Source organism: Myodes glareolus, chromosome 5, assembly GCF_982192425.1.
Source record: "Myodes glareolus chromosome 5, mMyoGla1.1, whole genome shotgun sequence".
NCBI classification, from domain to species: domain Eukaryota; kingdom Metazoa; phylum Chordata; class Mammalia; order Rodentia; family Cricetidae; genus Myodes; species Myodes glareolus.
Window position 1 is genome coordinate 35515123 of NC_142030.1, and position 25089 is coordinate 35540211.

The window sequence follows — 25089 nt, forward strand, 5'->3', positions numbered from 1 at the left end:
ACATATACAGCTCACCTAACTAGCACATCCATGACCAGGACGATGAAATGTGGTTGGATCCAGGAGTTTAAGAAATAGTCCCAGGCCTTCTCTTTCTACCACTGATTTTGCAGGCCTCTATGACAGGTAGAAAAATTCTCTCCATAAGACATCAGTTCCAAGACCATGTAGCTATTCCTTAGAGGATATACAGAGAGAAAACTCTACCAGTGTTCATCTTTCCCCAAACAGACTCTGGCTGCTTCTGCTCCTCTGTAATGCTGAGCCACTGAGCATGCCCAGTGTATGAGACAGTCTACAAAGGTCAGTGTTGCAATAATTCAATGAAAGATCTTTATATGAAGTCATGCCGGCTTGTCCATTTTTAATCAGGTTGTTTTCATATTATTGAATTGTGAGGCTTCTTTTTAGATGCTATGGGTTTATCAGATGCAAGCAATGAGTATTAAGTGTCCTTATAAGAGATGGAAAAGAAGGCTTTGGATGTAGCTTCATGAAAGAGGCTTGCCTAGCCAGTATATGCAAGGTCTTGGGTTCACCCCAGCATGGCCAAAGGGAAAATACTTAAGCTGGGTGTGGTGACATACAGTTATAATTCCAACACTGGAAGGTCATAGCAGGAGAACTGTGCTGAAGGCCAGCCTTGGTAAAACCTTGAGTGTCAGGATGGCCTGGGGTAGGGGAGGAGAGTGTGCCTGAACTGTTTGAGGCCAAAAGAGACCAACAGGGTCATCTCTTCCCCCTAGAAGATGGGGAGGAAACAAACACAGCCAATGGCACTTTGATCTCAGAATCATAAGTAAACAGATTTCTGCATTTTTAAACCATGTCAGCTGTGGCAATTGAAAAATCATACAAACTTCCTTTTCTTTCAGAAATATGTTAGTTGGGATAATAACGGAATGTGGGGGGCGGGGGTAAAAAGGAGATCTGCTGGACCTGGGCCTGACAGATCAAAGACCAAGAATTTAAGAGGTGCCAGAGACACCAGCAGGTGTCACAGAACAGTCTCCAGTCCGTGGATTGGAGAGGAGCTTGCTCCAAACTGGCCACTCTAGTCCTCATAAGGAACAGAGAAGAGGCCTGGGGTGTAGTTCAGTGGAGGACGCCTGCTGAGCATGTGCAAGCCCTGGGCTCACTGCAGTTACTCCTTTGTAGTGTTGGGACCTTCCCTGAGTCTTACTCCTGGTGGCTTCTTATCCACCGAGACACAGTGACCCTCCCTTGCTGGACTGGCACTATGAATCCATATCTTTTGGGACAGACTCATGAATATTCACGAACTGATGTCAATGGTCCTCTGGCTGAGAACTTAGTTTCTCTGAGCATCACAAGACCCAATTACAATCAATCAGTTGCAGCCTAAGGCACCAGGTCCACATCCCCAGCCCAAAAAGCCTCTCTGGATACAGTTTCTGAGACTGGGGAAATCACACCAATCCCTGTGTGTACCTGCGATGTACAAGTGAGTTGAAGCACCAGGAAAGATTCTGAGAGTGTCCTAGCAGGTCGCTGACGATTCTCTGTAGCCTTGACTCCTCCACTGTGATGCCTCCTTTCTTGTTCCTGGTTATCTTGACTAAGACTTTTCTCAATTGCTTGGCTAAAGGGCTGCCAGTTTCGTTTACTTCCTCACAACCTAGCATCCTCACTTCATTGATCTTTTGTGTGATTAATGATGACCACAGTGATCTTTTCATGCTCTATTTCCTTTATCTCTTCTCTGATCTTCCCTTTTACTAATTCGGGGTGTAAGATTGCCCGTGTGAAATCTTTCTCCTTTTTAAGATGTAGGAACATTACTGGAAACTTTCTTCTGAGTACTTTTTTTTTTCCTGCATCCCATAGCTTGTGAGATATTACATTCCCATCTTTCTTTACTTAAGAAGATTCCTTAGTGGTAGTAATTCAGAGATTCTAAGGTCCTTCCCACAGCTGGGTTCTAGTTTCCTCCCATGGTGGTCAGAGAAGACACAGTACACAGCAGTGGTTTTATGCACAGTATTTAGGCTTGTCTTGTGATGGACAGTACATTCTGTCTTGGAAAATGTTCTGTGTACTGATGGAAGAATGTGAATCCCAAAGCTCTTGGGTGGCCTGTTCTAGAAATGTCTGTTAAGTCCGTTCAGTTGACAGTGCACTTGAACTCCAATTGTTCATTTTTGCCTGGATATTTATTAACAAAAGAAAGGTGTTGCAATACCCAAGTATTAGTATGTTTGATCCATTAATGATCCTTTAGAGCCAATAGTGGTGGCTTTGTATACCTGAGTATTCCAAAATTGGGTTGAATGTATATTCGATATAATTATTCTTCCATCATGATGAATCAATCTCTCTATCAGTGAATAGTATCTTTCTTTCTCTCTTTGTTTTGGTTGTTGTTGTTGTTTTTGTTTTTCTTAAATATTAATTTATTTGAAAAAAAACTACAACTACTTCTGTTTGGTTTCTATGGAATCTGTCTTTCACATCTTTAGCTCTCCCTCCTCTCTCTCTCTCTCTCTCTCTCTCTCTCTCTCTCTCTCTCTCCTCCCCGTGTGTGTGTGTGTGTGTGTGTGTGTGTGTGTGTGTGTGTGTGTGTTTCTGACAAAGCAAGTTTTCTTCATAGACAATTGGGGCTTGTAGTTTTAAATCTATTCAGCTGCTCTGTCTTCTGACTGAGAGGTGGAATCTGTGTATATTCTGGGCTATTCTTTAGAAGAATTTACTCTGACATTTTCGTAATTGCTTTCTGATTTGTGTATGTTTTTTGTTCTCTTGGAGTTTGTTTTTGCAGTTTGATGGGTTTCTTATGCCTAAAGAGAATAAAAACTTAAGCTATACTTTATCAAAACCAAAATAAATCAAAATTGTAAAATTATAAAAGAGTTCCTGCCAAGATAACTTTTAATTCGCCTTTTCTTGTTCATTAGTCTGTAATAAATATACAAGCTCAATGTCTCAAATGTTCTGTTAACGGATCTAATGTTGCTCTGAAATGACAGATATAAAGTAACTGTTCACTGTCACCCTAAAGACACAGAGCCAAACTATGAGGTGTGGATTGGAACTGACAAGAATAGAACTAAGTAAAATCCTGGTGCCTTTAAATATGGCAAACCTTGGATATTTGTTTAATATTTTTAGCAACAATATCTACTATTTTGGTTGTGAGCTTAGCCTTCCCTCCAGCCCTACTATCTACTATTTAATAAACAAAAGCACAGAACATTTCCATTAAGTAAAACAAATTTTTGTGGTTAGGTAACTTAAAATTCTCAAAACTAGAGATAGCACCTTACATGGCCACGTTTGTCATTGAAAACATTTCTTAATATCGAATTTCTTAACATTATGTCATTACATTTATCACAGAATTAAAAGATAAATATATTTATAATGAAGCTTATTTTAAAAGTTGACTCAATCCTAAATTCTGTTTCTCTAAAGGAATTTTTTTCAAATATTTGGTTCAAAGATAGACCACCAACAGAATCAACAAAAGCATTTCTCCTTTCTAAACAGGTATTTTAATGTGAATATCCTAAGTTAGCTACATAGCTCATTGACTGGCATCTCAGGAGTAAATGTTTCATTTTATTTATAGTGAATGGAGGTTTAAAGGGTCATACTAAGCAGCCAGCATGTCTCTCTAAAGTCAACCTACTGACAAAGCTTTCAAAAAATTCTCTACAATATTTTTACTTACGTACACTCAAAAGTTAGATGGAATCAGTCACAAATCATGTCATAATAATAAACAATCCACACATTACCAAGACTCGATTTTAAAGGAAGAGCTGAAGCCAGCATGGCTATACCTTAAGCAAACTTGGCGAATTTCTAATCCACCAAGTGCTGACAACAGAGAGTGTATTTCTTGACATTCTTCAGTCTGTGAGCCTGGTGATTCAAGCCTGTGTCCCCAGCTACCCTGGAGGTTGGAGCAGGAGGAGGGAGTGCCAGTTCCAAGCCAACCTGGGCAATTCTGTGAAGCCTCTTTCTCAAAATAACAAGGTAAGAAGAAGGCTCAGAAAATGGCTCAGGGATAGGACGCTTGTCTGGCTAGTGTGAGGCTTTGGCTTCAATGCCCTTCACTGAGAAAAAAAAAAAAGGCACAGAATTGGTTGAAACTCAAATCAACAACCTAGTTTTTAAAATCAAATATTCTAAGACAATACAACCCAAAGGACATAGTGATTGATTTGATTCTTACATGCTGAGGAATGAAGACAGGAAAATACAAAAGTCCTTGCTTTCTATAATGAGGCCCATATCAAGAGCAGAAAATTTCATGTGCACAGTGAACATGCTGCAATTCACAGCAAGAGTCTTGGATTTTGAGCCAAGGCGTTCCAGGCAATGTTCATTGATGTTTACGGACTGACCACAAGCTCAGGGCAAAGCTGTGTGCTGTGTGTTCAGAACCAAGACTGTGGTGAAGTCTTGCAAAGCTACGTGGGTAAACACTGCCAGAGACAGCTCAGCTTCATTACACATTTAGTTTTGGATTTGGTTTTGATTATTATACGTTTAGAAGTGCTTTACTGTTGCCAAATTTTTACCCTTCCATCTGGGTCATGAACTGCAATTAAAGAAGCTGCAGTTTAGAGACATAATTCGAAAATAAGAAAACTAAACACGTTTTAAAAAATATTGACTTTTGGGGGATTCTCTATAATAATAAAAAAAAAGTCCACTTGCGAAGCCCAGTTCATGGCTCACACCCTCTCTGGGGGACACAGCAGAAGCTGGATCATGGCTGCAGAACAAGGGAAGGGAGAGAGAAACACTCGTCAGCCTTGTCCTTACCCTCGCTCCCGAGCCTTGGTCTTCAGCTCACCATTGGACGGACTGAGACGAGGAAGGCCTCTTCCTCGTTTCTGGCACAACTCCAAGGTTTCTCCTCCTTAGCTTTTCATTCATTCCAGGAAAGCTAAGTTTGGGCCGAAACTTCATCGTATTGGGTCCATCTCAGTCCCATAGAGACAGAATCCTAGAAATCAGGCTGATGGCCTGAATAGGCTTTCAACATCAAATAACCCGGAACACATCAGATGCTGCTCAGCAAACCCATTGAGTTTATCCAGACATTCGGGACACCCCGACAGTTCACATAGCCTTATCAATCCCAGAACAGGCACAGTGGCGGAGCTAAGGACACTGTAACCCAGGACAGACTGTCCCAGCCCAGGATCTGCTGGACCACCTGCTGAGTGCTCCCTCTACCTTAGCCCTTTGCTTCCTGTCACCTGTGGTCTTTGTAGTCATAGCTACAGCCATAGCAGCTGCAGTGTAGGCCTTCTGGAGATAACCATCCAGAGAAGAGAAAGGTCCCTAGTAACCTCAGACTCATTAGCTCTCCGCGATAATGCCAGTGAGCGCTGATTGAAATGTGCCCCAGTCTCTTGTGCTGGTAGCAGGTTGATCCTCATCTCTCAACAAGACCTGAATGTCTGAAGATACAACCTGAATAGGAGCCTTGGAGGCTAGGCCAGGAGAGAAATAGGGTGCATCAAATGTCACCAAACAGAACATCCATCCTCTGAGGACCATGCTGCCTCTCACACTGGCAGGTGGGAGAAAAGATAGATAGGTAATTTTGCAGCAGATATCGGAAGCTTAGGATTGTGGGGGCTCTATTTCGTTTCTCCTGTCAGGATGATTAGAAACCGGCCTTGGTAACAGGGAATCAAGAGTTGCAGTTTGCAGCCACCTAACACCTCCTTCTCCTCCCCGCCCCCGCCCCCTCCCCCGCCAACTCCCGTTTCTTCTTTCTATCTCCCTCTGACTCTATTAAGCCTCACTGTTCCACTTGCTTAAATATGGGTGATAAGTCTCATTCCACCTGACCCACCTGACCCCAAAGCCCAGCTCAGTGCTCTGTAATGAGAGCCTCCCTTGTCTTGCTGTGGCTTGATGACAGCTGTAACCCTGACTCATGGCGAAGACAAGGCTGTGACCTGGCTCTCCCTTGCTTCCCTGTTGGAGACCAAAACCAGCTCCAAATGTCTATCAGCTCCTCGTTTGCTCCTCATGGTAAAACTAGCCCACTTTCCTTTCAAGGTCTGATAGCTACCCAGAAGACAAAGCCCCAATCCCTATGCTTGAGAGGTGACAGGCAGGGGAAAGACAGCGAGGAGAACTATCCTTCCTTCTTTCCAACTTTTGACTCCCTGATGCATGCTCAGTGGATGCAGACATCAGACGGAGCCAGAGAAGCTAAGCGTAGAATTGAAAAATGTACAGAGATGCAACAGGCATCAAGTTGGACAAACTGTGGCACACTGAAGGAACAGAAGACAAGAGGCGTGGCAAACAGAGTGCAAACGGAGTGCAGAGCAAGCAAGCAAGACGAGAAGGCCAGCAAAGGCCCAGGGCCATGTATAAGCACTGGGATTCTCTCCAGTGATCTATCCGGGAACAGTGAAATGACACAGTTAGAGCCAGGTATGGGACCTGTGTGAAAAGACTGCCTGTAAGACTGGAGGCAGAGGTGCCATTAAGGGAGACTTCCGCTCTCCAAGCAACACGGGGATAAGCATGAGTCAGAAGCTGGTAAAGAGGCTATCGGGCTGCTCATGGCAGGAGTAGCTGTGGCAAAAAGTCCGGCAGAAACCCCAGGGAAGGGCTCCTGTTTGCTTTAGACTTGAACTAGAGGTGTGTATGCGTATCTCAGAGATACCCTGAGCTAGCTGTTCCCAACGAGAGTGGAGATGTGAGAGTAAGAAACAGGCAAACCTGTCTTGAAGTCTGGGAACATGCTCAAGTGTGTGATGTGGGATGGTGAAGCCAAGGCAGGCTCAGGAACAGCCCCGTGTTAGGGGGGACAGAGGAGCCGGCCAGGCAGTGCATCAGAGTCACATCCTGAAAACTTCTGGGAGGAGGAAATAAAACAATGGCGACGACAACACTCAAACAGAGTGAGGAGGCCAAGGATAATCAATTTGAGCAGCTATAGATGTCCAAATGTCAGTCAGTTGACATGCAGAAGGGAAAGGGAGTGGTGGCCAGGATGGTCAAATACTTTGGAGGGCTTAGTGAAGTCGTGAGACTTTGTACAACCCAACAGAGAAACTCTCCCAGAGGAAAAGACCTTGTGTTTTTTTGTACACATCATGGCCACCAGGCTTGGCCACTTTGCCATTTCCCCAGCCCTGAGCCAAGTTGAAGCATTAGTGAGGTAGAAGCTGTCTGTGAAGAAGATGCCAGGGAAGTTTCCGTCCTGACCTCATGGCACAGGTGCAGCCTCAGAGATCGCCAGGCTGGACCCCAGGCTGGACCCCAAGCTGGACGCCAGGCTGGACCCCAGGCTGGACCCCAGGCTGGCAATGCACAAGCCATGCTTTTATTTCTCAACATGTTGGACACTTGCAGTGCCTTATCTAGTACCACGTACAGAACAGTTCTTAGCAATAACTGGGAACAATGAGGCTGTTGTCTGACTTTAATAACAATTTATATAGCTCTGATACGGCTAATCTTGACTTCAATGAATAACTAATTGAACCACAAAATCATACTCTGGTCTGAGTATGCAGGGCAGGAAAAGGACGCCAGGTCTCACAAATTGACAACGTGGAGTATAATGAAAACCACATAACTTCCTCCATGTTAGATTCTCCACTCAGCCCAGACAGCCACTTAAGGGCCTCTGCTTTATTCTGTGGTTGGAGAGTGTCAGAATCACTTCAGTTCCAACAGAGATAAAGAAATGACAGCATTTCAGGACCAAACATCCTTTCAACTAACGTGGAAATGAGAATTACTAACTCTCAATCTTTCTCGGTAAGAAGGTGACATGTAACTGACTGTACAAGTAGAAGGTGTCCACCAGGATGCTGTAGAATATTATTTTAAGATGTGTCACATTTGTTTGTGCTGTGGGACATTTGCTTTAATGCAAATATCTAATGCAAAGTTGTGTTGCATTCTTTTATGTTGCATTTATTTAATTCTGTGAAGCTGTGTTAGTTTGCCTGTCTAAAACACCTGATGGATAGCTGGGCAGAGAAAGGATAGGCTGGGTAGGCAGGCAGAGAGAATAAACAAGAGGAGGAATCTAGGAAGGGGGGAAGAAGTGAGAAAAGGAGGAGAGCAGGATGCAAGGAGCCAGCCATGCAGCTACGCAACCACTCACAGAGTAAGAAGTAAAGAAAGGTATATAGAATAGAGAAAGATAAAAGCCCATAGGCAAAAGGTAGACAGGATAATTTAAGTTACAAAAAGCTGGCTAGATACAAGCCAAGATAAGGCTAGGCATTTGTAAGTATGAATAAGCCTCCATGTGACTTATTTGGGAGTGGGGTGACAGGACCCCAAAGAGCAAACAAAGAATTAAAAAGAAGCAAACGACCCCAGGATCCACCAGGCTCCTTGGATGCCAAGGCCAATTCTGGACAAGGATAAGGGTTCAGACGCAGAGCCTCCTTAACTTCTGGGTTGGGAAGAAGTCTGGATAAAGCAATTTAGGAGTATCAAAGCAGTAAGGGGAGGAGCCAGAGTAGGGGAGCACAGCTTTCATGATTTCTTGGGCAGCCTCCTCATCCTCAGAAGCCCTTCACTCCTCACGACTCTGCTTGGGGCAGGGAAACAGTCCCTGCTCAGCCAGCTGAAGGCAGAGACTGTCCACAAGACCTAGATCCCACGTTCCCTACATCAACCAGAGAAATTTGCTCTGCAGTCCACTGACTGCCTTGCCTGTTGAAACTGTTCTCACTAGCAGATGACCACAGAGGTATAGATAAGTTCAAAAACAAGGGTACTGTCCCATTCCAGAGCAATGGCCTGGATGGCCAGACTGATTTCACCATCTCTTACTTGAAAGTTCGGGTAAGCAAGCCCTGAACCTGATGGGACACAGACTTGGGGTCCAGTTAGATGGTGAGAGGTACAGAATTGTGGCCATCTTCCCTGCTCTTAGCTCAGTAGCATCCCCTACCTGGCAACTCTGGTGACACACCAGTGTCCTACCACACCTGATCATCTTTCAGATTCAACTGGAGATGACTTCTCTGGGTCACTGCCAAGAAGCCAGCTTCCCCAGGAGGTGCTATTCCGAGGCTAAGGCAACTAAGGACCTTAGAGCCTCTCACCAAACTGTTCAGCCCGAGATACAGACTTCCACCCACATCTCCGCCTCCAGGCAGGCTCATCTTCAGTCACTTACCCTCTCCAAATGCATTGTTGACTCCTCTCAGGTTCCCACACCTGCCAAGTATCCTCCCACAACACCTTTGTTATTTTCTGGCCTGCCAGCCTGGCTAATGCCCATGCTCTTCCACACACGACCATGAAGAGTGGCCCTCTTCTCTCTCCGTAGCAGCAGTCTCAGTCAACCATCAATGTGTCTCTTCCCAAAGATGTGAAGGAATCCAGTTTGCGTAGTTACACCTCTAAACCAGCCTCAGGGTGTGCCTTGAGACAGTAGCAGGGTCAGACTCCCATTCCAGCTTCTCAGTTTGCGTGTGTGTGTATGTGATGTGTGTGTGTATGTCTGTATCTGTGTGTGTCTGTGTGTGTGTGTGTGTGTGTGTGTGTGTAACATAAATATGCCTGTGCATGTACCTACCTACCTGTATATTCACTTGCAGAGGCCAGAGTAGAACACCAAATATCCACTTATCATTCTCCACCTTATCTTTTGACTGAACCTCGATTCATTAACCCTGAGTTTAGTTGGAAGCCCATTGGGCTGTCTTTAGATGTCTGTTTCAATTATGAAGATAATATGATTTGATATTTGCTTGTCTAGGAGATAGGCATGAATTCAGTTTCTGGAAAACCAAAAATCAAGGTGACAGAAGAGAGCAGTCTGTCACAGGAGCTCAATGTGTGAAACAAAGGACTGAAGAATTTGTATCTACTGCCACATCCCGGTTATCTGTATCCTGATTTCTACATCTCTCTTTCCAGGCTGGAGAAATGGCTGGAGCATCACCCACACCATCAGATGCCGCACAACCATCCATGCCCACCACCATCTTTTATCTTTTTTAAGGCTCCACCCTGAACAGAAGATAGAACAGAACATAGCTTAGGGAGAATTAAAGATAGCAATGAGATACCTCGGTGTTTCCTCCTTGAGATGATGCTTCAGTGCTACATGACAACCTTCTCTGACAGTGACAACCTGGGGAACAGGCAGTGCTCACAGCCAATGCTGTACACGTGTGGGATGAAGAGGTGTGTGTGTTCACAAAGCAAAAGGGCGGGGATGGGGTGCATATGCTTGCACGCAGATGTACACGGAGGACAAAAGCCATCCTTGGGTATTGTTCCCCAAGAGTCATTCTCCTCATTTTTTGAGACAAGGTCTCTCATTAGGACCTAGGTCTTATTTATTGGGTTAGACTGTCTGGTCAGCAACAAGGGTCTGACAGACTCTACCTCCCCAGTGCTTGGATTATGAGCACACATGAGCATACCCGGATTTTCACATGAGTTCTGGGGTTCAAACTCAGGTTCTCAGGACTGAATGGCAAGCACTTTAACAACTGAGGAATCTCTCTGATGCCCCGAGAAGAAGGTTCTTAAAAGAGGCCTTCCCTCTGGGGGAAACATGCACTCATCTCCTACCCATAACAGGCTGCAAATGGCATTTACAAGGTGGCACAGGTTGCTGGCTTCGCAAAGGACGTGACCTCCCAAGGGTTATCTCAAAAGTCTGCACCAGCAGGCTGGTATTCTTTGTTCTGAATGTGTGGCCTATTTCCAGTCTGATTTCTTTGGAAGTCGATCCCTATTCGTGTATTTATGAATGAAGAGATATACATTAAGAGAGCTCGGGGACGACCTCCAATAGATGGCTTTGATAAACTCTTTTCAGGATCAAAGGGAACAAATTCCATGTAAGTGGTGATATTTAAACAAGAAGAAAATGAGGCATGATTATCCATTCACAGTCCTCCTTGAAGTCACAAAACTTGAGGATGGGTAAGGGGTTCTTTAGGGACAGTGGAGATTAGGTTCTTCTTTGATTGATCCTGCACAGATACATGGGAAATCTTGAACTTGTATTAAAAAAGAAAGTACTCTTTGAACCCTAAGAGAGACATACATGAATCTACGTAGGAAGGTGAAAAAGACAAGATCTCCTGAGTAAATTGGGAGCATGCGGGTCATGGGGGAGGTTAGAAGGGGAGGGGGAGACAGAGAGGGGAGTGGAGAAAAATGTATAGCTCAATAAAAGCAATTAGAAAAAAAAAGTCCTCTTTAAGATAAGTAAATAAACTTCTTTAATTCTGCCCTTGGCCAACTGTAGTTGGATTTGGAAGGGGGGCACCAGCTCACAAATAATGACATAGACACTTATTACTAAGTATGAAAGGTTAACCTTAGCTTAGGCTTGTCCCACTAGCTCTTATAACTTAATCTGCTTCTATTAAATCTACATTTTACCATGTGGCTTTTTTCCCTTTCTTTGGTTCTGTATGTCCATCTTCCACCTCATCTTATTGGTATCTTGCTGGCATAATTTGAGCCTCTAGATTCCTCCTCCTCTTCCTCTCTCTCCCTGGAAATCCCACCTGTCCTCCCTGCCAAACTATTGGACATTGAGCTCTTTATTACAATGATCACAGCAATACATCCTCACACCATGTACAAACACCCCACAAGAGCCAACATCTGTTGAGTATATGCTCTACCCAAAGGCAAGTGCGAGTCATGGGGATGCAAGATGGGTTTGTTGAATTTTGCTCCCAAAGAGCTCACAGTTTTGTGATATAATGGGTGTGTCTATTCAAACCCGAAATCCACAGCACAGGAGAATGCTAGGAGACACATCACAGTGGTCTCCGAGGACCAGCTATTACAGCTGCACAGGTAAGTTAAGAGGTTTGTAAAGGCCGTGGATTAGCTAGGGTTTCTATTGCTGTGACGAAAACACCATGACCAAAAAGCAAGTTGGGGAGGAAAGGGTTTATTTGGCCTACACTTCAGCATTGCTGTTCATTACTGAAGGAAGTCAAGACAGGAACTCAAACAGGGCAGGATCCTGGAGGCAGGAGCTGATGCAGAGGCCATGAAGGGGAGCTGCTTCCTGATTTGCTCCCCAGGACTTGCTCAGCAGGACCATCAGCCCAGAGATGGTACCGTGGACTGGGCCCTCCTCCATAGATCACTAGTTGAGAAAATGCCTTACAACTGGATCTCATCACGGCTTAAGGGAAAGAACCTTAGCTAAGGCTCCTTCCTCTGATAACTCTGTGTATCAAGTTGACACACAAAACTGGCCAGTAAAGGCAGTATTAAGAAGCTCAGTTTAGATGCTTTTTTCAGTCTTGTTCGCCATGTTCCTGCTGCTAACGAACCATCAGTAATTGTTGGATGAATGCAATAATGAATAGTGACAGTGGGCCCGTGTTTTGAAGGAAAAGTAGGATTTAGATTTACTTAAATGGTAAGTTAAACATCAGTCATTGAGGGGATGGAGGGTTTCGGGGAGGCAGGAGGGAAAAACAATGGGAGTAAATAAACAGAGTGTGAAGCCCGGGCATGCTGGGGAACTGTGTGTCCTTTGCAATGAGACTATATGATGTAATAGAAAGCAAAGGACAGGAAAGGTGGGCTGGAGAGAGAGAGACCGTTGGGGTCAAGCTGTGTTAAAGGGTTGGACCCCTCACATTCCTGTGTCTGGGGTAATTTTTCCTGCAGTACCAGAATGATCATGACCAGGGCTCAAGTACCCCGTTTCGATGATGAAGTGTTCCGTTGCAGTATTACCTTGCTGGTGATGTGATAAAATACCCTGGTGAAAAACAAGATAGGAAAGCAAAGGGCTTGGTTCCAGAGGGACAGAGTCCATCATGTAGGGGAAAAGTGGAAGCAGGAACAGGCAATTGAAAGCTCACATTTCATTTACACGCTGGAAGTCAAAAGAGAGAGGAAGCAGGGAGTGGGACAGGGCTATAAATCCTCAAAGCCCACCCCCAGTGATGTACTTCCTCCAGCAAGGTTCCATCTCCCCACACAGTTCCACTTCCTGGGGGCTAAGTATTCAAATACATGAGCCTACATTGGGCGTTTCTTATCCACACCACAACCACAGTCTTCCATGGCCATGTGGAGCCCCTGCAGCCTCACAGAGAGATAGCAGCTGAACTTAGAAAAGTCAGTGTTCCCAGAGCTGGGTGGATCACAGGAGAAAGAAGAGAGATATCCTCTAGAACAGGTAACTCTGGACGAAGACTTTGGTAATGGTAAATGGTAAATCTTCAGCTGCAGCCTAGAGTTGAGAAAATGCCTGGGGTTAAGAGCAGATACTGCTTTTACAGAGGGCTTGAGTTCAGTTCCTAGCACCCACATCACCAGGTGCTGGATAACCAATTGTCTATAATCCCAGACCCAGAGTTCACACCTCTGGCCTTCTTGGGCACATGCACTCATGTTTGCAATCCAACACATGATGCCCATGTTTACACACAATTCAAGATAAAATAATTTTTAAATAAATAAATATCAATACATATACAATTTAATCTCAATGATATTTTTTAAACAGACATATGCATAAACTAACTAAAAATGAGTCCCAAAAATATGACCAGTGATTATATGGTTCCATCATTCAAACAATGGAACTGTAAACAATTTTTTTCTTTCACTTTATTTTGGAATATGTTTACCTTTGAATAGGATTACTTTTATCAAGCAAGTAAAGGTCGTTTATTTAAGAGGAAAAGGCTAGAGTCAGAGCGCTTACTGCCAGGATTTGATAAGGCTTCGCACAGTCTCAGAGCTCCGAGGCTTGCTTTGTGGGAACAGTCTTCAGTTCTAACCCTAATGCTCCTCTGCATTTGCCATAGGAGCCCCAACCACCCGCTGCGAGGAGTTACCTAGAAATACTGAGAGGTGCCTGCAGTTTCTGAACTGGTAAGCAGCTATCAAAACCAATGGAAAGCTATTAATAGTATACTTTTACATGAAGCAGAACAGGATAACAAGGGCAGGCTCCCTATGAACAGAACGTACTCTATGTATTTGGCAAGTATTTATTGAAATACTGAAAAAGTTTCACAAGAAATATGTCCACATGCAGCCAGAGAAACGATAGCCAAAACAGAGCTTATCTTATCGGCAATTCAACATTTAAAGAGATGTTCAGAACATGGATCTGCTTCAGAGCCTAGAGTGTACATTTGCAGGTTTTCACCCAACAACCTCATGCCCCAGAATGACTTGTTTCTAAGAGTAAAGCTTCCTGACTTCAGTGTGCCTACAATTAACCTACATGTTCTGGCCAAATGTAGATTCATATTCAACACATCTGCAATGAAGACGGCATGTCTAACAGCCCCCAACACCTAACCTCAGACCAGGTACCAGGGCTGCTGGTCTTCAGAATATGCTTAAGTTGGTAAACATCAAGGATGCTGTTAATCAAGATATCTCAAGGGCCATTAGACACCAGGATCAGGAGACAGTCATCTGGATAGGCTAATGTCATCCTAACCAAGGTGGGAGGAAAACAGGAAGACACTCAGAGGAGCTTCTACATAGCATCCCAATTCCTAATACCTTCACTTAATACCTAATCTGAGCCATTGGCACCTTGGCCCCATTGAGCCTAATTAATGAATTATTATTAATATAAGCAAAAATTCCAGGAACCAGAACAGTATCCAAAGAAGTCTGAGGCCTCAGATTTTTGCTTGCTTGGTGTGTGTGTGTGTGTGTGTGTGTGTGTGTGTGTATGCATGTGTGTCTGTGCAAGTGTCTGGTGTGCATGTGTGCAGTTTGGACACACCTTGCCAGGGTGGGCCTGAAATCTGAGCTTTGCTCAAAGTCAGTAACTTGAGATAATAAGCAACAGCCACAGAGAAGAGAGCCTCACTCATCTCTCACTATGTGTGTGATGGGTTCAGCTTTAATCAGTACACGAGGCTTGGTAGGAGCTTTAGGCCAGCCTAGAATACATAGTAAGATCCCATTTCAAAAATATAAAAGAAAACAAATCTCATAATCCAAGAACAAAGGAGATAAACTGGAGGTGTGATCAAAAGCTGAGACAAGCTAGCAGGAAGTGGTGGCCAAAAGCACCTGTCCTGGATGTCAGTTGCACATATGCTTGGTAAGGGACCAAGTCCAGAAAGCCTACCAGACTCTGCTCAGTGTGTGGACAGTCTCTCTTGGGACTAGTATATTCACTTTATTGGAATACACAGACAGAAATAAGCCTCAATATCCAGTCTGATGTGGGCCAAGAGCAATCTTGGCATTTCCTTCTTTCTAAGGACAAGCTGTCTAGTTCACACATTGAGGATGCCACGAACCCAGTTCAGCAGCCAGGAGAGACACTGAACTTTGACCCCCATAGATGACAGAGTCACATTCATTGTAGCCCTGTTCCTTTCAGCAAGTACTTCATTAAACAGACTCCCAAACCCCTGAAACTGTTTCTATGAATCTGCCTCTGTCAAAGGCTACTGGGACCCCCAGCATCCCTTCAAAGAGCATAAAACATAGCCCGTGCAAGTTAGATGAACACTCAGGATGTGGATGAAGGTTTATAGGCCAGGCATCTGTGCTGAGTGGCATTAAGAGTCCACCATCTCTGACTGTAATACCCTGAAGCTCAAGTACAAAGTTCACTGTATGATCTGCAGAATCTGGACTCAAAATTCTCCCAGAAGCAAGTGGCTAAACAGTCTGGATGCCAAAATTCAAGTCTTTTGCTAGCCTATCTGGATTCCCAATGCCAAAAATAGCAGGATACTAGCCCAGCTTGCAATGTGTCTACTTGGCTAAGTGAAAGAGTCTGTCAAAAGAAAACAGCAGGGAAAAGCCTAGGCAGGACTATATGAAGTTAGACTTGCTTCCCAGCCTCAGAGATCCTTTGGAGAGGTCCGTGTGCACAGTGGACAGGGGCAGATGCTCAGACTCCCCTCTGGGTGACCTGCAGTGGCAGGTCAGCACCAGGGCCTTGACATCCTTCTTGAAGTTGGTATTGAGAAAGCCGTAGATAAAAGGGTTAACACAGGTGGAAGCCATGGCAAGCATGTGGCATATCAAGAAGATGAGGTTGCCATGGCAAGCAGGTATGGCCTCTTGGTACCAGTCCTCCAGGGTGTTAAACACATGCAAGGGCAGCCAGAGCACTGCAAAGGCAGCCACCATCGCCATGAGCATGCCATTGATCCGCTTCATCTGCCCCACTCGTGAGCCGCAAGTGTCCCTGCGGAACACCTGCCTCTGCCTCCGCAGACGCTGGTAGATGCGTACGTAGCAGACCAGAATGAAGACCAGAGGGCCAGAGTACTGGAAGAGCAGCAGGAAGGTGGTGTAGATGAGGCGGTGATGGTCTGAGGGCCAGAACACAATGCAGACCACCTTGTCCTCCAAAAACTCCACCGCCTTAGAGTGGTTGCGGTGGAAGAGGTCACTCAGGATGCTGTTGGCCAGGAAGGGCAAGGACAGGAAGCAAGAAATGAACCAGATGATCATAATCCCCAGGTAAGCCTGGAAAACGCTGGGCTTCCAGCCCGTTGGATGGATGATGAGCTGGTGCCTCTCCAAGGCCACGAGGACCAACGAAAGGATGGAGACTGTCACCGACATACACTGGATGAAAGTTAACATCTTGCAAAGGACCTCACCGAAGATCCAGTAGTCCATGATGGTGTAGGTGGCTGTGAGTGGCTGGCATATCAGGCACATGAGGAAGTCAGAGAAGGCCAGGTTGGCAATGAGCACGTTGGTCACGTTGGACTTTTCCTTCTGCCTTGTGGTCACATATATCAAGCAGAGGTTTCCCAGGACCCCCAAGATGGTCTCAATGCTATAGGTGGTGATGATGAAGACCAACAGGTCCACCGAATCCTGGCAGCCATCAGAGAAGTTGTAGAGGAAACCCAAAGGATTGGTCCCATTCTTACCCTGTAGGAACTCTGGGAAGAGGGAAGCCGGGAGATGGGAGGTGTTCATGGTGGGTATGAGGAGATCCAGGAACAGGGAGGCTGGGAAATGGGACGTATTCATGGTGGGTGTGAGAAGATCCAGGAACGCCAGGCTGGAGGCCCAGTTCAGAGGTGCAGCCTGCAAAGCAAACAAACAGGACTCGGGGATCATGCCTCTAGAATGGAACCAGGCAAGAGCAAGGGTGAGGGAGAAGGTTCTTGGCTCCTTCTATCCCATGGTGTTGAGAGCTATCATATAAGCATTAAGGTAAGAGACTGGCATCCAATAATCACTGCCTTGTAGGCAGCACTTGTACATGACAGAACCTGCGCTCAGTGCTTTGCATATTAGTTACTTTATTCTGACAAGTATTATCAACCTAGTTCATTGGTGGAAAACCTCATAGCCATACAGGAAGTCATTTGCCTATACTCTCACAGCCAATAAGGTATCTGACTGTCTGATGCCATAACTTGCCTGACAAACTCCTTCTGGCCTCAGGATTTGAGGCTATTTTGATGATAAAAAAAAAACTTGGAGCATAGAAAACCCTTAGTTGTGTCATCCCAACAAAGACAGCAATAGATTCACGTTCATTCAGTGACCTTGTCAGAACTTGAACTTTGGGGCTTGGTTTCAGACTCCAACACCCTGTCATCCTTGTTCCTGAGGTGGCGCACGGTGAAGATGAAGACCGCCATGGCTACAGATTGATGAGTCAGTACACTGCCTTCTCTGTGCTGCCTTGCTGGCCACCAACACACACACGATGCTCATCACCCTCCCTACAGCACAGCCACCTGACATATCTCTACCCGCTAGCATCTGGGTACCATTCCACTCGGGCTTCCTGAACAAAGGGATTCTCAAACAAAACCAACTCTTCCGATCCTGGACTCCAAATCCTTCAAGCACTAATGCTAGTGACAGGCAGTCTGGCATGGAGGGTCGCCTACCCGGTTGTTGCACACCTCCCTGGAAACCATCACTTGGATTTTCCAGGCATCATTAATCCTACAAGTCTGCCGTTCTCAACCTTTACTGGACATCAGAGTCATCGCAGGGATGTGTTCAGAGTAAAGATTCCAAAGCCTCTCTCCAGGAGAACCAGTTAAGGGGATGTGGGATGGGTCTAAGGAATCTGTATTTAACAAGCAGCATGTAAAATCTGGCTGCACATGATTGAGAAATGCTCTTTGTAGCACAGTAGTCTGTTTGATTGAATTTTTGATGCCATAGATTAGTCATGCCTGTTTTTAAGTATACATCTGTTTTCAATATACACTTATCTTCATGATCAAATGCAGTTTTGACAGAAAGGCCAAATTAACCAGAAATGAGTAAAAATTGGTTTTCCTGCTGACACAAATGTCACACACTGTTGACTTGACCTGACCTGTAGAAGTCAGTCTCACCTGGCCATCTACAAAATCAAGAAATCTGAATGACCGTTTACTCTGACTATCTAGACTGCCAGCCCTCTGAGGTTGGCTGGCACCACAGTCTTCTGAACAAAAAGCATTTGGCCAAATATAACAGGATGAAATCTAACAGGGCAAACACAAGGACTAGGATTTGAGAGGAAAAGGAAGTCACAGCTGCACGAATCTGTGGCACATGTTCTGGCCCCAAGGCAGCAAAAGGAACAGAAGCTCAAGAACCCGTCTGACCATCAGCCAGGGCGAGGACATCAGTGTAGGGCAGCACCAGCACCACCAGAGGGAAGTTAGCGGACAGGGAAAGCACCAGATGAGGATTATTGCTTTGATCATCTGCTCGACCAACAAGGGCCAAGCCCTAGGGTAAGGACAGGGGCCATGGAAATGACTTACACAACCATGTCTCTCCCAGGCCAGAGAAACTGATCACTGGGAATGCAGATGGACCTCAAGGCTATGGTGCTATTGCCACAGTCGGTAGTATGTGTACCTGTGACCTAGAAGGTCAGAGAGGCAGCTAAGGGCAGGAAAAGAAAAGAGATGGTGTGGAACCTAGATTCACAGGCTGAAAATGGACAAAGGAGAGGGGAGAGTTCAAGGAACAGGAAATAGCACACAGAGGCTCAGAGGTAGGAAGGAAGGCAGCCTCCTGAGACAGGCAAGTAGTTCAGGACAGCTGAATCCTAGGAGATAGAAGGAAGAAGAGAGGACGAGGCTGGAGAGATAAGCCAGACCAGGAAAGACAGGGGAGCCACTGAAAGGCTGCCACCAAGCCATGTGCATTCCAGAAAAGTCACTTTGATGTAGGGGGTAGGTTGAGGCTCTGAGAGAGCCAAGACAGAAGAAAGGGGGCATTTAAAGGCAACATTCAGAGTTTTCCCTGGCCCATGTTCTTATTCTCAGAGAAGCCATTGGTTTCTAATTCACAGGGGTAGCTGCCTATGATCCGGGACACCACGACACAGCCTAGACCCCAGGTTGTCAGAGAGCTTCTGAGGTCAAAGGCAGGATTCTCTCCCACACAAATGGAACCATCACATGTGTGTAAAAGGTGAGCAAAGGGTCGTGCCAGGATCCTACACAGGCCAGCAGGCTATACATTTGTCCTGGGCTTAAATAACAACAACTCCGCCACCTATCCGTAGAGTGGCTTTGTCAGTCACTGAAATTTTCTAAACCCTGGTTTTCTCAGTGATATAAAGGAGGAAAAGAGGATGGCACCTGTGTTACAGGGCAGTCTGACTCAGTCTTAGGGCAGAGGGTGGCAAAGAGGCCGGGGTAGTGGAAAGGCGGGACTTGTTGCTCCTAGCCCCTGAACAAGTCAGTCTCTGTCTTCTTCAGGCAAACAATGGAACTGATGAATGGAAAAGGTTCTCTTCAGGAACTTTCTTTGCCACCTCCTTGGAGGTAGAGGCACTCAAGGCCAAACTGGATCATCATAGTTGTCAATCAAATATTAATTCCTTTCTCATTCCACCAACTCCATCCTAAGTGACTTCATTTCCCAGCAGGACAAATGACAACACAAGCTCATGACCAGGCATCTGAGTCCCCCTGACTGCAGTTTTCCGATACCAATCCAGAAATACCAATCCCAATCTCAGCAAAGGCTTGTGCCTGGACCCGTTACCCACCTTGGTCCTTTACCAGCACTGGCCTTAAACAGCTCTCACGTGTGGTACCATCATGCCCTGTCCTATCTGTAAGGCAGGACCCCTCTGACCCCAGGGGTCACACTCCTGTTCTTCCTACCACAGAGCTGAGGACCAACCCCATCCACAGCCAATAACAGCTGTGATGACTGAAAACAAGCCTCACATGCTTCTTCCACCATTTGGCCTAAAGATGGAGCTCCAGATAGACACGGAGAATAAGGCAGTGGCAACCAACACACAAAAATCTCTCTCTGAGCCATGGACAACCTGAAGGAGACCTGACTTGGAAAAGAGCTGAGCCAAGTGAAGTAGGAGAAACAGAGCGGGGCATTTTGAAGGGGTTTTGGAAGGCAGGTTACAGGTACCCCTTCTTCAAGAAGTGGGGTAAGAAGAATTCGTGTTTCCTAGGAGACATAATGCAGAAAAGACATCGGTTTTCACTTTCATCCCCCTGAACTGTAAGCCATAACCATAGTCCAACCAGAAAGGCATTACTAGGCTGATCCTTATGGCATGTTCAGTAGTTGAGCTGTAAAGACGGCAAATTCATGTGGTCCTATCTAATGCTAGCTCCATTTAAACTTTAATTGCTATTTTACGAGTATGAGTGTTTTGTCTGCATGTGTATCTGCATCCCACATGCATGTCTGGTGCTGACAGAAACCAGAAAGAGCGTAAATGAGATCTCCTGGAACTAGATGGTTGTGAGCTGCCACATGGGTGCCGGGAATCAAACCCAGGTCCTTGGGAAGAGCAACCAGTGCTCGTAACCACTGAGCCATCTGTCCAGCCCCATTGGTTCCATTTTAAAGAGGAAGCCTACTGAGATGAAGGGCCCTGGCCAAGGTTGCAGTTCGTAAGAAGCAGAACTAGGTCCCTGGCCAACCTGGCTTTGATTTCCCTGACACCCATCTTGCTAAACACAGAATTTGAACAAGAAGCGACCTTGTGTCAGTGGATGCTGAAGACAATATCCCTAACCCACTGACAAAACCCGACCTGATCTTCTGTGGAGCAGGTCCCAGGGAGCCTGTAGGAATGCTGGGATGTGCTTCAGACACCTGAGAGGGTGTCCTGGAAGCCCTGTCATCTGTTAGACAGTTATCTGGCCTGTAATCCCACAAGAGAGCTCAAAAAGCCCACTCCATGGCGGTACCAACAATGAATAGCCTGCCTCTTCAACCCTAGGCCTTTTTCAAACAGGTGTGGACTTGACTCTCCTCCTGGTGACCACATTCACTTCCCAGGGCTGCTGCCGTTAAGTCCCCGAGGAACTAGCAAGGGTGATGACCCCAGGTGGAAGGGGAGCACTTTATGCAAGGTCAGCAAAACCCTGCCTGGATTTCATTTTGAAGCATGGAAGTGAGTGCGCTGCACCAGCCCCACCCCCACTGCCGCCCCCAGCCCAAAGATCGGCTACACCCTTTCCTAGCCCATCTAAGGAAAATCAAAAAACACACTTTCTATAACCCCCAGAGGACGATCTCCACAACCAGCCACCAGCTCTGAATGCCTGCCTGCAGACACTTTAACACTTCAAATGTGCAACTTACTTTCTCGGATGCACTCTGGTGAAGTATCAGGTTACCGAGTCCCAGGTGAGAAGATCAGAAATGGGAGCTCCACGACTCGGAGATGAGGCGCCAAGCCCCGGCTAGGAAACCCACCAGCAACCCTGCTCCAGGTGCCGGGCCAAGCATCAGCAGCGCGTTCAACTTCCTGGAGAATGCCTTGAGCTCTTCGGCCCCCTCTCCGGCAGCATCCCAAACCCGCTGCGCGAAATAATGGTTCGGCACTGGCCTCACCTGCTCCTCCCGCAGTAGAGCTGTGTTCCTTAGCCTGGGTCCACAGCCTGAGTCCCGGTCCGCGCCTGCCCACAAAACTCTAGCACCGCCCGCTTCGGGAGCCGCACCCACCGCCAGCCCTCAAACAACTAGGTGCAGGCTGCACACTGGTCGGCCCCACGCATCACCCTGCAGCCTGAGGACGAACTACACCACTTGCGCTCGCGTTTCGCGTTTCGCTCTCTCCCTCTCTCTCCCTCTCCCTCAACCGCAGTTTTCTCAACCCATGGAATGGGGTTTAAGAAATTGTGCCTTCCTACAGTGGGGTGTGGTGGTTCACGTCTTTAATCCCAGCTGTGAACTTTTTTGGTCCCGCTGGACACACATAGCTGAGTGAGACAATCTGGTCCAAGGTGTCTTCCAGAGTTGACATCATTCCAGAGCTCTGAGGCTTTGGAGAAGCAGACAAGGGATGGGTCCGCACAGAAATGAGATATTCCAGAGAGCAAGTGGACCTGCGTCCTCTTTAGACGGGTGGTCCAAGCGGAGGGCACAGCAAAGATTAAGGCAGAGCTGGGAGCATTAGGGTAGTGTGGTTAGAAGGAAAGAGGTGGACTTCCAGAAAAGCAATCAGGACAGTCCCAGACAGCCCTTCAAGGTCGTGGCAGAGGATTAGGTAAGGAGCCAGGTAGCTGTTCTAACACACTAATGCAGCCCCTCCTCCTCCCCCAAGAGGCCACATGGTAAAGTCACATTTGCACTTAGAGTACCTCCTGGGGATAACATAGCCAATTCTAGGGCAGCCTCCTAAATACTAGGTATGCACACCTCCCTGCAAACTCTTCTGGGGCTCCCAGTGGCCATTCAGTTGTCACTGATGGCACTGATAACTGTATAACAATCACCTGATTTAATCACCACCGCAGCTCTGAGAAATGCACATCTCCTGCCTCCCGAGTGAAGCAGTAGGACCCCAGCTGAGCAACTTGCCTGAAGTCATTCTGCAGAAGAAGCAACCAGATTTAGTGTAGAAGGCCATAGCCATATTCTCCATTATCAAGATGGCGTTGACATCCGGCTTCATCGCCAGGTAAACGCACATGTGCTCGGTAATTTCCCATTAAGTCCCCGCCTACTCCCGAGGCATTCATCTGGAATTATGGACAATTGACCAATCCAAGAGTGACACGTCCGAAGCAGGGTCTGTTTCCTTTATAAGGGATGGGTTCCATCTTATCTGGGTCTCCGCCATGTGGCTTATGCTCTAGCTCCCAAGAGACATAAAGCATTTCTACAGAAGGATCCTATGTGTACCGCATGGTTCTTGCAGGCGAGGCCGAGCGCGGGGCATCTGGTGCCGAAACCCGGGAAGAAAAAAAAAACCTTTACACCGCCGAAGACCCCTTGGACACAAGGAGGATTCAAAACTGCAGACATGCATGCTCAAAGAGGTACGCTCTAAAGTCCAGAGAGCATATCAAAAAGTAAGCAGCAATGGGAGGTTATGCGTGCACCCAGATAAATTAAAAAATGACCCTCCGGTAAAAAATAAAAAAAACAAAAAAAAATAAGTTAAAAAGGACCCCCCAATGATTTTAAAAAAGTAAAGATGGGGGAGAAGGCTGATTTACAAGGTCAAAAGCTTTATGTTATGTTATGTGTGTTGTCTTTTATGTACTGGATAGGAGAAAGATATTTAAATTTAGAAACTGCTAAGGATATGATGTTGTGGGAAAGAGGTTCTGTTTTCGCCTCCACGGAGGATGGGAGCCTAAGTATGTGCTTGAGATCCACGTGGTTTGAATCACCGAGACCTCCTGAAATGTTATAATGTTTACCCCTAAAATGCAGCGGCCCAATAAAATGAGGTCCTTGCAGAGCAACAAGCCTGCTTCTCTGAATTCCGCTTTGCTCCGTACACCGGTTTGGGCACAGAATGGGTGCAGCTGGGGCTGGAGGGCGGCTGGAACGGAGCTTTGCTCTATGGCTATGGTGGGGAGCACGTTGCGCCGGCTCAATTGGTGCGGCTCGGTTGGTGCCTGGCCTGGAAGATGTCACAGCGGTGCCACAGGCAGCCGGGCCAGAAGGCTTACAATGTACCTAAAACTATGCTGGTCTCTGAGGGTAAAATGGCTTTGATTCCATTTGGCTATGCTAAATGATGCTGACTTCAGGCAGGGCTGGTCGTATTTATCATAATAAAAGCACAATTAAGGTTTAGACACAGTAAACAGGCAATACCGTATTACATCTACATAATGCGACTTAAGATTTTAAGAACTCAAGTCCTCCTAAAAGATTACTATATATACGCTTGGCTTGTCTGGTGTTTCAGGATCCGCAGGGAGATGGATGCAAAGGGCCCTTGGATTTTGGGGTAATTGGGTCGTTGGCTGGATCTATGAGAGTTTACAGCCGCTTTTGCTATGGCACAGATGTTGAGAATTTGCTAGTAAGGAAGCGGCCCTATTCGCCGCCTCTCCCATCGGCCCCTTGAGCCACAGCGGCTCTGGCTCTGGCGCAGACCGGACCTTGAGATATTACGGCCTGTGCCGCCTCGGTGTCGGCTCCCGCCACACTCCCCCACCAACACAGCCTCAGAAAACTAGGCTAGCCCTGCGTGGAAGGCAGGGACGCGTCGGGGTGGAGCCACCACTTCCTGGCCCCGGAGAATGGAGGGGCGGGCTCTGGAACCGAAGGCCACCGTACCGGCAAGGAATACGGGAGCCAATAAATCTTAAACCTAATATCAACAAATAGGGCCTGGGTTTTTCCTAGGCGCCACTGGGGCAACACGGCCTATATCATAAAAAACAAAGACCCTCAATCAGTTATCTACCACAATGGCTACAGCCCTGGATCAACAGGCTACCATAGATACATCTATTAGAGGTAAAATAAAGAACAGATGGATATCTTATGACAGCTTGCCCAATTGGGCTATGAATGAAAAACTCCAGCCTTATATGTGACCAATGTACCATATGAAAACTTTATAAAAATGGCTAACTTGTCCCGAAAATTGTCTTTGTATCTTGCAGGAAAATTTTGATGATTTGCTGTCCTCCTTGAGATGGTCCATCATGACAATCAACTCCACACGAATGGACATAAGCTTGGCCAAAGAATTCCAGTCCTGGATTATATCCTTCATCCCCTACTTCAAAGAATGGGTGGGGGTGGAAATGTTTTGGAACGGTCCTATGCTATGAAATAATGTTTCTCCTCTGGATGGTCTGCTGACTCAAATCCCAAAGTCTTAGGGACATAATGGTTTTTGCACAGCGCTGGCTGCCCTGGAACAGGGAGCCTCTTTTGATATGTGGTTAT

The 25089-nt window shown here is 46.3% G+C and overlaps 1 protein-coding gene across 1 annotated transcript; it reads right to left on the reverse strand.

The window, feature by feature from the left end:
• Positions 1-13962: 13962 nt before the first annotated feature.
• On the reverse strand, positions 13963-21935 carry Npy4r2 (neuropeptide Y receptor Y4-2). The gene is made up of 2 exons (XM_048421617.3): positions 21529-21935; positions 13963-17019 (listed from the first exon to the last, which is right to left on the reverse strand). The coding sequence occupies exon 2, from the start codon at positions 16960-16962 to the stop codon at positions 15781-15783; it is 1182 nt and encodes a 393-aa protein (XP_048277574.1). The 5' UTR covers positions 16963-17019; positions 21529-21935; the 3' UTR covers positions 13963-15780.
• Between the last annotated feature and the right edge of the window lie 3154 nt (positions 21936-25089).